At 44.1% G+C, this 13,708-nt stretch overlaps 1 protein-coding gene across 1 annotated transcript; it reads left to right on the top strand.

The window, feature by feature from the left end:
- The first annotated feature begins 814 nt into the window (after window positions 1-814).
- On the top strand, window positions 815-9,315 carry TMEM247 (transmembrane protein 247). The gene is made up of 4 exons (XM_080998889.1): window positions 815-971; window positions 3,650-3,880; window positions 6,301-6,636; window positions 8,795-9,315. Exons 1-4 carry the CDS (start codon window positions 969-971, stop codon window positions 8,996-8,998), a joined length of 774 nt encoding a protein of 257 aa, XP_080855015.1. The 5' UTR covers window positions 815-968; the 3' UTR covers window positions 8,999-9,315.
- Window positions 9,316-13,708: the final 4,393 nt, after the last annotated feature.

Below are 13,708 nucleotides of genomic sequence, written 5' to 3'. Positions count from 1 at the left end.
TCTCTGTCAGATTCCACGATAGTGGCTTTGGAAGGTGTGCTGCTGCAGCAGCCTGACAGATACTTGCAGATACTGAGAAGATATGTTGGAAAGAAAAACAGTGAGCAAATTGAAGGGGAGGAGTGGCGGAATAAGCAATGCCAACCTTCCCACCCCACCTGCACTCAGGTGATCATCAGAATAAGGTCTAACCCAGGACATTTACCTGGCTGAGGTGGCCTAGAAGATGACGCTGCCAATTCCATGTTCAGAAGCCAACAAGACTGGCAACTGAATCAACACCAGAGCAGTGGCCTTCGCTGCACCTGAGGGTAGCAGGCTCACTTAGGGGGCACAGGGCACTCCAGGTGGCATCTATAACGGGGGCCACTGACCCCTTGCTGACTCTCCCTGCCCCCCAGCAACTTTCACCTATGGCAGCTGCCTCACTCCTCTCCAAGGATGCCAACTTGAATAAAACATTGGGGCTTTCACCCTGTTTTAGTTTTGTGTTAGTTTTAATGTATGTAGGGTTTTTCCTGTAAGTCGCTTTGAGTTACTTTTCATTTTTTAAAAGTGTCCAATAAGATCAATAAACAAATGTTGTGATTACAGTGTGTGCTGTGGGAGGAGGAGCAGAATACACTCTTCTTGGGTCATCTATTGATATGGCCACATATGATGTTACCAGTACTGTTTCCAAATAAAATATATAGCAGGCCTACAGACAATCCACAAAGGCCTCTTAGCAACACTTGTCTTAACTGTTGTGGTAACTGGAAAATTATGACATCATCCCAGTGCGGAAGTTTCTGACATCACTGTGGCAGTTCAGGAAAGAGCTTGTGGCTGGTGTTTGAGCAGTGTGTGTCTGCTTCAAGCTGGGGCAGCCGGTTTCGGTTCTTCTACATGGGGCAGGTGGGGAAATAGAGGCTTCTGCCTTGGCATCCAATGTTGATGTATGTTCCCTGCCCAGTACAAAATCTGCTATGGTAAGAAATCCCAGTAAGTTCTTTCTGTTTCAGGATGGGGAAAGATCGTGTGAGGAACCTTTGGCCCTCCAGATGCTGTTGAACTACAACTCCCATCATCCCTTGGTCATGCTTGGTCGGGGCTGATGGGAGCTGTAGTTCAACAACATCTGGAGGGCCAAAGGTCCCCCACATCTGCCCTAGTGTTTCTAAGGCCATAAGGTCCCCATCACAAAGAATCTTGGGAACTGTAGTTTCCCCCCTCACAGAGCTACATCTCCCAGCACCGTTAAGGAATTACAGTTCTCGGGATTCTTTGGGGGGAAGCATGTATTTAAACATTGTATTTGTGGAGCCTAAATCTTGGAGGTAATGCTAAGGAGGAGGGCTTATTTTCAGTCAGAACTCAGGTGGGTGCCATAGCAAGGGAGGTGTTCACGGTAGGTTCTGGCAACTCTTTTTCTAGAAAAATAGCACTGTTGTATGGAAGTGAGAGCTGGACCATAAAGAAGGCTGATCGCCGAAGAATTGATGCTTTTGAATTATAGTGCTGGAGGAGACTCTTGAGAGTCCCATGGACTGCAAGAAGATCAAACCTCTCCATTCTCAAGGAAATCAGCCCTGAGTGCTCACTGGAAGGACAGATCGCGAAGCTGAGGCTCCAATACTTTGGCCACCTCATGAGAAGAGAAGACTCCCTGGAAAAAACCCTGATGTTGGGAAAGATGGAGGGCACAAGGAGAAGGGAACGACAGAGGACGAGATGGTTGGACAGTGTTCTCGAAGCTACCAGCATGAGTTTGACCAAACTGCAGGAGGCAGTGGAAGACAGGAGTGCCTGGCGTGCTCTGGTCCATGGGGTCATGAAGAGTTGGACACGACTAAACGACTAAATAACAACAACAACAAAGGGGGCGGGGGCAAGATGCAGGCCTCTCCCTGCTTTGCAAGGGATCCATTCACACCTCTGAAAGGAGCAATCTGCTCATCTCCCATCAGCCCTCTGGGCAGAGAGGACAAGACAAGGCTGCATCCATTCTCCTCATATGACTCCTGACAGATTTATCCTTAGGGGATGTGGCCCTTAATGGGGAAAATGCAGCCCACTCCTAATATCATGTTTATCTGCAAACCTGAGATGGGCAAAAGGCAGGTGAGAAGGAACTTAGGGCATGATCTAGTAATACTACTACTACTACTACTACTAAATTTTATTATTTATACCCTGCCCATCTGACTGGGTTGTCCCAGCCACTCTGGGCAGCTTCCAGCATAATAAAAACATAGCAAACCTCAAACATAAAAAAGCTTTCGGTTACAGGGCTGCCTCAAAATGTCTTCTAAAAGTTGTGTATTTCTTTATTTCCTTGACATCTGATGAAAGGGCGTTCCACAGAGAAGGCGCCACTACCGAGAAGGCCCTCTGCCTGGTTCCATGTAACTTCACTTCTCGCAGTTAGAAGGCCCTCAGAGCTGGACCTCAGTGTCTGGGCTGAACGATGGGGGTGGAGACGTTCCCAAGTCAATACCTTTTAAGTGATAGAGAGAGAGAGCTATAGCTATGTCAGTCAATGAGTGAGAGAATTAGGTGCCTCCTTAACTCTCTCACTGAAATCAGGGCCGGATTTAGTTTGATGAGGCCCTCAGGTACAGAAGGTAATGGGGGCCCTTTACATGTCCAGCTGTCCTTTGTCAACAACAAATTGTCACTGGTTTTTTTTGGGCTGGGTTCAAAGCATATTCAGGGGGCTCGCTCCCCGAGTCCCCGCCATCAACAGTAGCAGTCAGGGAGGTTTGGAGGAGGCTGACTGTGAAACACCCATTTGATCCTGACTCACCTGAGAAACTCACTTTATAGTGTAACCCCTGTATCAATCTTGGGGAAAAGATGGTGTTGTGGAAGAGCTGAGTGGCAAGCTCTGAATCAGGCAGGTAGCAATGGGGTGACCTTATGCCTTTTCTCCTCCTGAAATATCAGTTTAACTTGCTGGAACATATCCCCTGTTCTTCCTTCTCCCTTTCTCCCCTTTTTATTTTTGTTGCTGGTTTTGATTGCATCTGCTTGACTTTGTGTGGTTTTGTATTAGAAATGGACATTCATCATCGTTGTTGTTGTTGTTGTTGTTGTTGTTGTTGTTGTTTTGTGCATTGTAATGGGCAAAACAAATAAAAATCAGTTGTCTTTGCGTGCGGGGACACACACACACCTGCTTTAAAAGGTTATTTATGTATGCCACTACTGCAGCTCGTGTTTTGTAAGCCCAAAAATGGGAAACGAGTGATGTCCTAACTAAAGAAGAATGGCCACTTAAACTGATGGAACATGCTCACCTTGCAGGCCTAACATAGAATAAGAGAACAAGAAGAACATATGTTTAAAGAAGATTGGAAAATGTTTATTTAATATATGGAAGGAACTTGTGTTTATTTGAAAATGTGGGCAGCATTAAGATAAATTCAACAGTGTAAATAAGTTTTGATGGATGTAATAATGGAATACTGAATGGTTTGGTTTATATAAAATATGCGTGGATTTATGTTATGCAAAATGAACCATGGAAAGAGAAGAAGGGAAGTCATTGATATTTTAAGGTTGTTTAAATGAATTTTCCAAAATGTAAAACAGAAAATTTAATCAAAATTATGGGGAAAAACAAGCAAACGTAAACTGCCCTAAATCCCCATCTGTTTTATAACAGGAAGTATCCAGAGAACCCCATTCCTCATCAGATTTCTCCAACTTTGAGACGGAGTCTGTGCACCAAACAGACAAGGAGATTCAAGCAGATCTGGATCACACCAGCAATGTGGAAGGGTCTGAATATTCTTACCAAGGAGGCAGTGTAGGGTTCAAGGAGATGCAAACCGAGATTGAATTTGCTGTGCAGATAACCCCAATTAAAGATTTGAAAAAGCATCAGGAGAGGATGGTAAGTGGCAGCGGATGTGGGGCAGGGATTCCTTGGCTCTGGGAATCCAGTTGAACTGGATTACACAGTTGACGATTACACAGATCCAGTGGTCACCTTTTCTCATGACGCTACATCTGCAACCAATGAGGGCAGGAGGTCTGTGAGGCATGTGGGGGGAAACAGCCTTGACCCAGCTACACATTCAGCAAGTGTGAGAAGAGAGCCGTACATGGCTAATGTTTCTCCTTGCAGATGGGATTCCTGGGCCATTCAGGGTCCTTTTCTTTACATAGAGAAGTATCTGTTCATCAGGACTCACGTAAGGTCCCTTCTTATAACATTTGATTACTGGAACACACTCTGTGTGGAGCTGCCCTTATATTTCATTTGGAAGCTGCAACTAGTACAGAATGCAGTGGTCACGATCCTCATGGGAGCAGATTATTGGCAATGTGATATCTGCTGCAGAGAGAGAGCTGCGCTGGTTGCCAATTTGCCGCCAGGAAAGCTTCAAGGTTCCTGTGTTAATTTGCAAAGCCCTAGAGCACCATCAGATGTCAAGGAAATAAACAGCTGTCTGACTTTTGGAAGACATCTGAAGGCAGCCCTGTATAGGGAAGTTTTTAATGTTTGATGTCTCGCTGTGTTTTAATTTGTTGGAAACTGCCTAGAGTGGATAGGGTAACCCAGTCAGATGGGAGGCATCATCATCATCAGATGGGAGGCATCATAATAATAATAATAATAATAATAATAATAATAATAATAGGACCAAGGTACCATCAGATGGGAGGCATAATAATAATAATAATAATAATAATAATAATAATAATAATAGGACCAAGGTACCTTAAGGGCCATCTGATCCCTTATACTCAAGCAGAGATCTGTTTCAAACCACTCGCGAAATCACAACATAAACAGCAGAAGCAGCTGGAAATTGATTTAACCCGGTCCAACCTCACAAACTTCCAAATGGCTGCTGGAATAAGAAAAGCTTCATAAATAACCTTAAAATGCTGATAGAACTAGCCATCCCTGGACAACTCCTTATTCCAGCTTCTAGAAAGGGCTGCTGCTTATAGATTTCATGGAGGCATTTGACTGGCCGCTAAGGGAAATGCCGGTGCTGGAGTAGACAGACCCTCAGCAGGGCTCTTCTTGGGTTCTTTTGCATCCACACATCACATTCAGCCCCACAGCATGTGTCTACCATGGATGTTTCCAAGACAGATATTGATAGAGTACAGTAGATGCCAATGCGAAGGCTGATACCTCTGAAGTGTTTTAAGAAGAGCCCAGCTAAAGAACCAACCACTCTAGCACCAGCTTTTCCCATAACAGCCAATCAAATGCCTCCATCAAATTCTGGAACAAGCCCATGGCCCATCTAGTCCACCATCCTGCTCTCACGATGGCCAAATTGCTTCTCCATTCAACCCTTTCACACGGTCTTGTGGTATTTTATGCACTGCGACTTGCTGTTATATTTGTGGATTGTAGTTTAGTACTGTATTTTTCCGTGTATAATACGCCCCCTATTTTTTGGGACTCCAAATTGAGGAAATGGAGGGAGATTGCCCAGAGCTGTTCAGCTTTTTTCGGGGGGATTGCCCAGACTTGTTGAGCTTTTTTGTTGAGTGCCTGACCGCCGCATCAATGAAGCCAAAAGAGTCTGCCCACACGCCCCCAACAGCCCCCAATCGCCCGCCCAATTGCTGCAGCAGCCAAATGCCCCAGACAATCTCCTGTTCACAGCAGCCACCAATCACCCATCCCAACTCTGCACTATCCGTGTATAAGACGACCCCCATTTTTTTGCATTTTTTAAAAATAAAAAATCCCTTGTCTAATACACGGAAAAATATGGTAATTCTTTATTCTAATAAATAAGTGTAAAGTGTTTAATTATTCTTTGCTGATACTTAATTTTACTGTTTACTATTAGATTCTAATGAATGTTGCTTTATTTGTTATCAGTGGCTTATTTTAAAATTATTGTGCCTTTTTTTGCATTGCATCAGATTCTTATTAGGTGTCAAAATAACATTGTCAAAAGATCAATCCCTTGGCAGGTTTTGATTGAGCTTTGGTGTGTAAATAGGATAATTTTACAAAATAAAATTTATAGTAAGTTAAATAACATGGATAAAGTAAAGTTTAAGCGTGTATTTAAGGAATTTAATTTGGGAATGCAAGGGAAGATCGGAGGGCTTGTCAAATTTAATCACAAACGGATGTACAAAGCAAGTTAAAGAATGAATAATTGTGTATTTTTTATTTCTCATTATGCCTATAACATCTATTGTACATTTTTGTTCTAAAGTTTTCAATCAATAAAGCATTTAAAAATGGGGGCGGGGGCGGGCGGAATGGAGCATAGCTGGCCTGGCTAGTAGCCACTGATACTTCCCCCCGTCCCTCCTTTCCTATTACAGGACGCTGCAAGGGACACGCCAGCCTCTTCGTACGTCCCTGATGACATGACGGAGACCTTAGACAATAAGAGTCAGGGAGACCGGCTGGCCATCAGCACCCAGCGAGGGACCAGTGCTCTGCAGCCAGAAGCCTACTCCAGGATAGGCGAAGCCAGCAGCATGGAGCGGATGGGTCAGCTGCACAGCAGGCAGATCACAGCAGCTGATCTCGACCTGGAGAAGATGAGACTTGATGGTGCAATGACCAGACTGAGGTACCGGCATGAAGACAATGAGAAGAGGCGGCAGCACGAGGAGAAAATGCAACAGCTACATCATCAGACAACCCCTCGATCAGTAAGTGAGGGGGGAAGAAGGGGTAGATGTGAGCTTTCCGTTAAAAATGGAAACCAAATTCTGCATTCGTTAGCCTACAGCATCTTTGGGCATTGTTCTAGGTCAGGGGTCAGCAAGGTTTATCTTGCCTGGGCCGGATTGGTCCCGCAGAGATCCCTCAGTGAGCCGGATCTCGCATGCATGAGCGCACGTGTGATTTTCTTTTCTTTCTTTTTTATTAGTTTTTTAACATATCATTTCCAACAATCACATTATATACCTTCTTATCTTATACATTGTTTTAGACTTCCGTCAACAACTCTGATGATTTTCCGTCTTTTATCACTTATTCTGCATTTCTTAATATATCTATTATTCTTAATTGTCATCAACTAATAACTCTTCTCATAGTCTTTCTTGTATTACTTCATATAATTCTCCTTACAAAACTTCTTGCAATCCTACTAGCGTAATCTGTTCATTACTATTACTTTTCAAATAGTACATATATTTACATATATTTACTCCAGTCTTCTAAGAATCTCTGATCCCGCAGGTTTTGAATCCTTCCAGTTAATTTATCCAATTCTGCATAGTCCATCAGTTTCATCTGCCATGCTTCTATCGCTGGTAATTCCTCTTGCTTCCATTTTTTTGCGTGTGATTTTCGGTGTCTACATCTGCACAGATGCGACTTTCAGCGTCTGCGCATGCGCAGATGTGATTTCCGGCACTGTGGAAGCGCGTCCCTGTGCCGCGCTGCACAGGTTTAGCGCAGCGCATGAGCGGGCAGCTCAGTTTGGGGGTGGCTCGGGGGCCAGTCAAATGACCTCCGCGGGCTGCTTCCAGCCCATGGGCCTTAGGTTGCTGACCCCTGTTCTAGGTGCTGGAATCGATCTGTAAAAACTCTCAGCTGCTTAGTTCCTGCTAGGGATGGAAGGATCTGTTAATTTCTATTCCCACAGTCTCATTTTTCCAACCTTAAAGCCAGTTCTCCACATGCCTGTGGCAATTTGCAATTTTTCATTTTTTTTTTTAAACCCTCATGAAAATTCTCCAGCATTTGAGTGCCCTTTTCTCCCAGTAAACACATTTTTGTATGCAGTTTGGACCACGGCCAACATTTCTGCAAGCAATACAATCCTAATGTAATGCATTTTTGTATGTTATTTTCACAAATAACGTTTGTGGGGTTTTTTTGCACACTTTCCACTAATGTATGCATTTTTTGCAAATGTGGTTTGGTTGGAAAACTGCATTGCAAATTTCGGATAAGAGCGACTTTGGAAGGCTGGCTGTGTTTCAGCTCTCATCTTGCTCCAGAAAGCGAAATTCTCATGGATTCAACCTTAAATACAAGCTAAATTGAATTCTCCCCTGACCCTTTGGCTTTGTCTCCCATTAGCTATCTTCTGCCCCACCAGATCCAGTGGATACCAGTCTCCACTATCAGGTCCTTGAGGATTTCTCCCAGCCATGCCCTCTCCCTGGCTACACCTCTCACTGCCCCTGCTTCATAGCTGAGGCTGATGGGAGATCTGGAGGGCACCAGGTTGGCAAGGACTGAAAGCAACATGCTTCCAAAACACACATTTGGCTTCTGCTGCTGTGTCTAAAGAAGACATTTTTGCTGTCCTCACCCAGAACAGTTGATGCAATAAGAATATAGGAAACCCCAAGGCAAGCACTGCCCATTGTATGCTTCATTCAAATGACATTGGGGCAAAGGGGGCATGGTCCTTTTGCTCCAGGAGGGAAAAATCTCCAGGAAGAAAAAGAAAGAAAACACATTAGATGCCATGTTGTGGGCTTGCCTGACTTCTGCAGTTTGACATTTCTCCGAATCGGTATTTTGAATGCACAATCTAAATATTTCAAACATGCTTAAGTCTATATAAATCAAGGGTGGAGAACCCGTAGCTCTCCAGCAGTTGTGGGACTCCAGGCCCCATCAATCCAATAACATCTGGAGGGCCTTGTTTCCCCCACTCCCAATATAAATCAATGGAATTTAAGTTGAGCACATTTACAATGTCTATGAAGATGTGAAGCCCTCTGGGTTCAATGGGAAGGTGTTTATAGTATGGTAGGCTCTTTGGATAGCTGATCACAGGGAGTGTTTTGTTAACAGACACCTCTTTTTCCTCCCCCCACCCCTGTTTCTCTCCCCCCCCCACAGATTGGGCAAGAGCTCCACGAACTCCTTCAGCCCCAGAACCAGTATGCCCTATTTTTTTTCTGCTTCATCTTTATCCACATTATTTACACAGCCAGGGAGCTGGCTTTCTATTTTATTATGAAACACGACGTATTCTGCTTTGCCATTTTGCTGTATTTCATTTTCAAGAAGATTTTACTGGATTACAGAAGTAGGAGAAACTAATCACGAAACAGCAGCAGACTCTAGGCAGCAGAGAAAGAGTGCAAGCAGCTCCCTGATGTTTATGTATCTCCGTTCTATCGCCTCTCCCTTCCCTCCTCTTTAGAATTTCCCCCTTTTTCAGTCGCATGCGACGAATGCAAGATTTGGCTTGGCTGTCTAAGTGCACTGGCAGTTCTCTCTATCAAATGCTGCTGATGCTGAGTGTTGTTTTTCCCTTTGCTATTCAGTTATAGGCTCATCCATTGCAGCCATCCCACCTGAGCCTGTCACAGTCATCGATGTTAATAAATTGGCCTAGAATTAAACAAAAGAACTGATTCTATTTGCACAGTTTTTTCTTTGAAAAGGGGGGGGTATAGGAAGCAGGGCCCCTGGAAGTGTTTGTAAAGGGCTGGACAGGGGGAGATTCAAGACAGTCCAGTAATATGTCCGGCAGGCAGAATATCAAAAAATTCCTGCATTGCAGGGGGATGGACCCTAGATGACCCTAGATGACTCTACGATTCTATGATAGGTAAAGCATTCCCAAAATTGAATTTTCATACTAGAAAATACTTACTTTGTGCCAGCCACATAGCTGCTAAAGGCATGAGACATCTCTTGCTTTTTCTTGTACATATAGTTCTCATGGCAAGCTGCTCCTGTTGAAAGACAGTTAATCCCTTCAGCAGGGAAAATACAGGAAATGCCTCACATTCCTTCCTTCTAATCGTTTAGCAAAAGCGATTAAGTGACCTTAGCAATGGCGGTGCCTCCATAAGTGCCTAATAAGCCTTAGAATGTTGCCTCCACATTTTGCTTTCTAACTTGATTGATAGATGTCCAATTCACTTCCTTCTTTTAATTGAAGGCTAAGAGTTCAGGCCTCCTGCTGGCTGGCTGGTTGTGTGAGAATGGACATGAAGATGAACTAGCAATTGTTCAAGCTTCTTCCTCAAAGTGAACTTCATTCGCCTTTAGTGTATTCAGCTATTATAGGAACAACTTTCTGGTGTCGTTCAGAGGTTTTTGAACTAGTTCAGCAAATTTTGTTCAACTGAACTAGTTCATTCAAAGCACTGATAAAATGAGGCGCGGTGTAGAGAAGCAGGATAGGGAGAAGGTTTTCTTCCCCATTCAGAATACAAAAACTCAGGGCTATCCAATGAAGCTGAATTTTGGAAGCTTCAGAATGAACAAAATAAAGTACTTATTCACACAGGGCTTCATTAAACTGTGGAATTCACTCCCACGAGGGATAGTGATGGCCATCCATATCAACAGCTTTAAAAGATGATTAAATACATGGATGATTTGGCCAGTATGGCTCCTAGCCAGTATGGTTATGTTCTACCTCCACTCTTGGAAGCAGTGTGAGAATAACAACTGAGGCCTAATATATTCATGTCTTGCTTGTAGGCTTCCCACAGGCATCATCTTGGGCACTGTAAGAACCAGATAATGGGCTTTTGGCTTGTTGATCTTATGTAGCAATTGCCTCACAATGGAGCTGAGCCAATATTTCTCCAAAGGCATTGGAGGGGGGGGAAGAGAAAATTTCTGAGAGATTTCCTTTTCTCAGCAATCCCCCCACTGTCTGCTAAAAGAAGGCTACTTCACAGAATTCCATCTGAATATTCTCCACAATTTATTTGTGGCGGCCATAAACCTCCTTACCTCTCAGCATGTCCTAAAATAACACCAGGTCTCCGGCATTGTAAAGGACTCCAAATTGTGGTGAGTCTGTAAACTCAGTTTTGCTGCTGCTTGGTGTGGGGTAGCCTGGGGGGGGGGGTGTTGAAGGAAGCTGTGCCATTGCCGCTGCTAATTGTGAGACCCATCCTTAAGAAACTGTTGACAATTTTCTCCTCCCCCTGGAGAAATTGGGTAGAATGGTTCCCACAATTTCTCTGTATACAGAAATGGTAAGGACACAGGCAACAATAGGAACATGGGAAGCTGTCTCACACCTTTGTCAGAGCATTGGTTCATCTATCTCAGAATTGTCTACATTGTCCGGTTTCAGACAGACAGACGGAAGGCTGGAGGGATTCAATTCCGATCACAATTTAAAGGCTGTGGGTTAAACCACAGAGCCTAGGACTTGCCGATCAGAAGGTCGGCGGTTCAAATCCTTGCGATGGGGTGAGCTCCTGTTGCTCAGTCCCTGCTCCTGCCAACCTAGCAGTTCAAAAGCACGTCAAAGTGCAAGTAGATAAATAGGTACCATTCCGGCGGGAAGGTAAATGGTGTTTCCGTGCGCTGCTCTGGTTTGCCAGAAGCGGCTTAGTCATGCTGGCCACATGACCCGGAAGCTGTACGCCGGCTCCCTCGGCCAGTAAAGTGAGATGAGCACCACAACCCCAGAGTCGGCCATGACTGGACCTAATGGTCAGGGGTCCCTTTACCTTTATACCTACTTCACACTTTGCGAAACAGTTTGTGACTTGAAACTCGGGAGACATTTGCACTAAAATGCTGATAAATTTTCATAAGGATGCTTTAAGAAAACACACACACAATCACAAATGGATGTGGAAAGATGTAGAACTGAACCTAAGGTCGGGGAAATGAGAAAGTGAGCTGAAATTGACTGCCCAAACCTAGACAGGGGTCTCTCTTAGCCATTTGTGGAGATGTTGGAGATTGTACCAGGGACCTTCTGCATGCAAAGGAAGGGGTATTCCTCTGAGCTACGGCTCTCTGCTAGTAACAAGCACGTACAGACCTTAATATACTGTATTACAGTATTCAGGATATTGAGGTCTAGAGATGTGGTGACAGTGGTTTCAGGCCATGAATAAGACTGTCTTGTAAGGCTAGGGTTTCTCATACACAGATGGGAAAGTATTACAGAAACACATCATTTTAAGACTACTCTTTAAACAGATTCACTTTCTTCTGGGTAATTATAATTACCCTGTTAAACGAAATGGGGGTGAGTGGGTGAGCAGGAAAACCCCACATAGCTGCTCTGTGACCTACATAGCTCCAGTAAAGCAAGATCAGGTTGATAAATAAATTAATCCCCCACTGACTTGAAGGTGATCATCACAGGAAGAAGGCTGCTTGCAAATGCATCTCTGAGCGTCGCATATCTGTCAAGAAACTCCACCCCTTACAAGCCAGAGGCAGCAGCAACTCTTTTAAGAGCAAGGGAAGGGCGGGGGGAGCAGTTGGATGATTTGTGGCGCTGAGGAGCTGAGTTAACGCTCCACTTCCAAGACTGCGGAGGGAAAAGGGAACTGCTGGATTTTAAACGCTGCCTCCAGGGTTAAGTGGACAGGACCAGGATGCAAAGGTAAGTTGCATGGCATTTATTTGCAGGGAAATGCACAGAGGGGAAGAAAGAGCAGCATCCTTGAGTTGGTTCATTGGTTACCTGCTTGTCAGCCTAAGATCTTTAAGAGCCAATATTGTGCATTGGGCTAAGAGCAGAGGAACTGGCATGAAAGGACATGAAAGGCAGACGTCTGGAGTCCCACTCAGCAGGCGGAGTGTCAGGGCTTCCAGTTGCAGCAGATATTTATTTTGTTTTGTTTTGTTTTATTATTATTTTATTTTATTTTATTTTATTTTATTTTATTTTATTTTATTTTATTATTCTATTCTATTTTTTTGTATACTACCCCCCATACACAGATCTCAAGGCAGCTCCCAATATAAAAATTTGGCTTACCACATTTTGCAGAAAGTAATGTAATATACATTACCATTTAAATAGCCCCCCGTGCCCTGCCCCCCCGGTCAGGCCATTAATTCTAGAGTCTAAAATTGCCCAACTGGCTAAGAGAATGAGCTGGAGGGTCTTTTGTTCAAATCTCACCAGCTGGCCCTAGGTGAGACATTGTTCCCTGAGCCTCAGTCTCCCCATCTGTAATATGGGGATAATATAAGAGTGACTTACCGAACAGCGTCAACGTGAGGATTATAAGGCGATGTATAGCAACGATGCAAAGGTGCCAAGTTTTTAAGTTATTGATGACTTGCTTAATGAACTGAGTTGTTATATTGCATCTGTTGTGGACCTGTCATGGTTGGAATACTTGCAGTAAAGGTCCATATGTAAATAAATGTGACTTGAACCATGATTGTTGTCATTGATAGGACTTGTTATTGTTATTCTTAGGAATGCAGGTAAATCCAGATTGTCTGCTCAGGATTTAGCTGATTCCTGACACTTTGTTATTCTATCATCCAGTTGTGGGAAACAGCATTTCTGCCTTTCCCATAAACTCTGTGCCTTTACAGCTGCACAAGAGACAGTGGATTTCCCCTGCCTGCCCGCACCTCCCAACAAGGAGAGGCAATACTGGGGAAAGCTTTACCTGTTGATTTTCTGCCTCTGCAAGGCACAGAACATCTCTCCGTGAAATGTGAGGATCCTGCAGAGGGCATTGCTAGCACCAAAACTGTCAAAGTATGCCCTCTTGTGCCCCTGATGGGGTACTGCATTTGCCCTGTGCTGGGGACCGAACCCACCAATGAGCATGTGAGAGGGCAGCTGAGAAAGTTGGGAGGATCCATGCTGGCCTTGCTTCTGACCTCCATGCTTTGAAGGTCCCCTATGCACACAGCGCCTGAGTATGTAAATGGAAGCATGGATAAGCATCATGTGCATGCCTCATACCTTCCGTATTTGCAGCGTACCAATTGTGTGCATGCATAAGACCGTTTGCAAACTGCAGTAATAATTTTATTTATTTATTTATACATACATACATACATACC

Source organism: Podarcis pityusensis (genome assembly GCF_964106645.2).
Source record: "Podarcis pityusensis genome assembly, chromosome: 3".
Taxonomy (NCBI): domain Eukaryota; kingdom Metazoa; phylum Chordata; class Lepidosauria; order Squamata; family Lacertidae; genus Podarcis; species Podarcis pityusensis.
This window is presented reverse-complemented; position numbering and strand designations above follow the sequence as displayed.

Coding starts and splice junctions, on each gene's coding strand:
- TMEM247 (XM_080998889.1), top strand. Junction 3,881..6,300: donor AAAAGCATCAGGAGAGGATG/GTAAGTGGCAGC, acceptor TTCCTATTACAG/GACGCTGCAAGGGACACGCC. Junction 6,637..8,794: donor ATCAGACAACCCCTCGATCA/GTAAGTGAGGGG, acceptor CCCCCCCCACAG/ATTGGGCAAGAGCTCCACGA.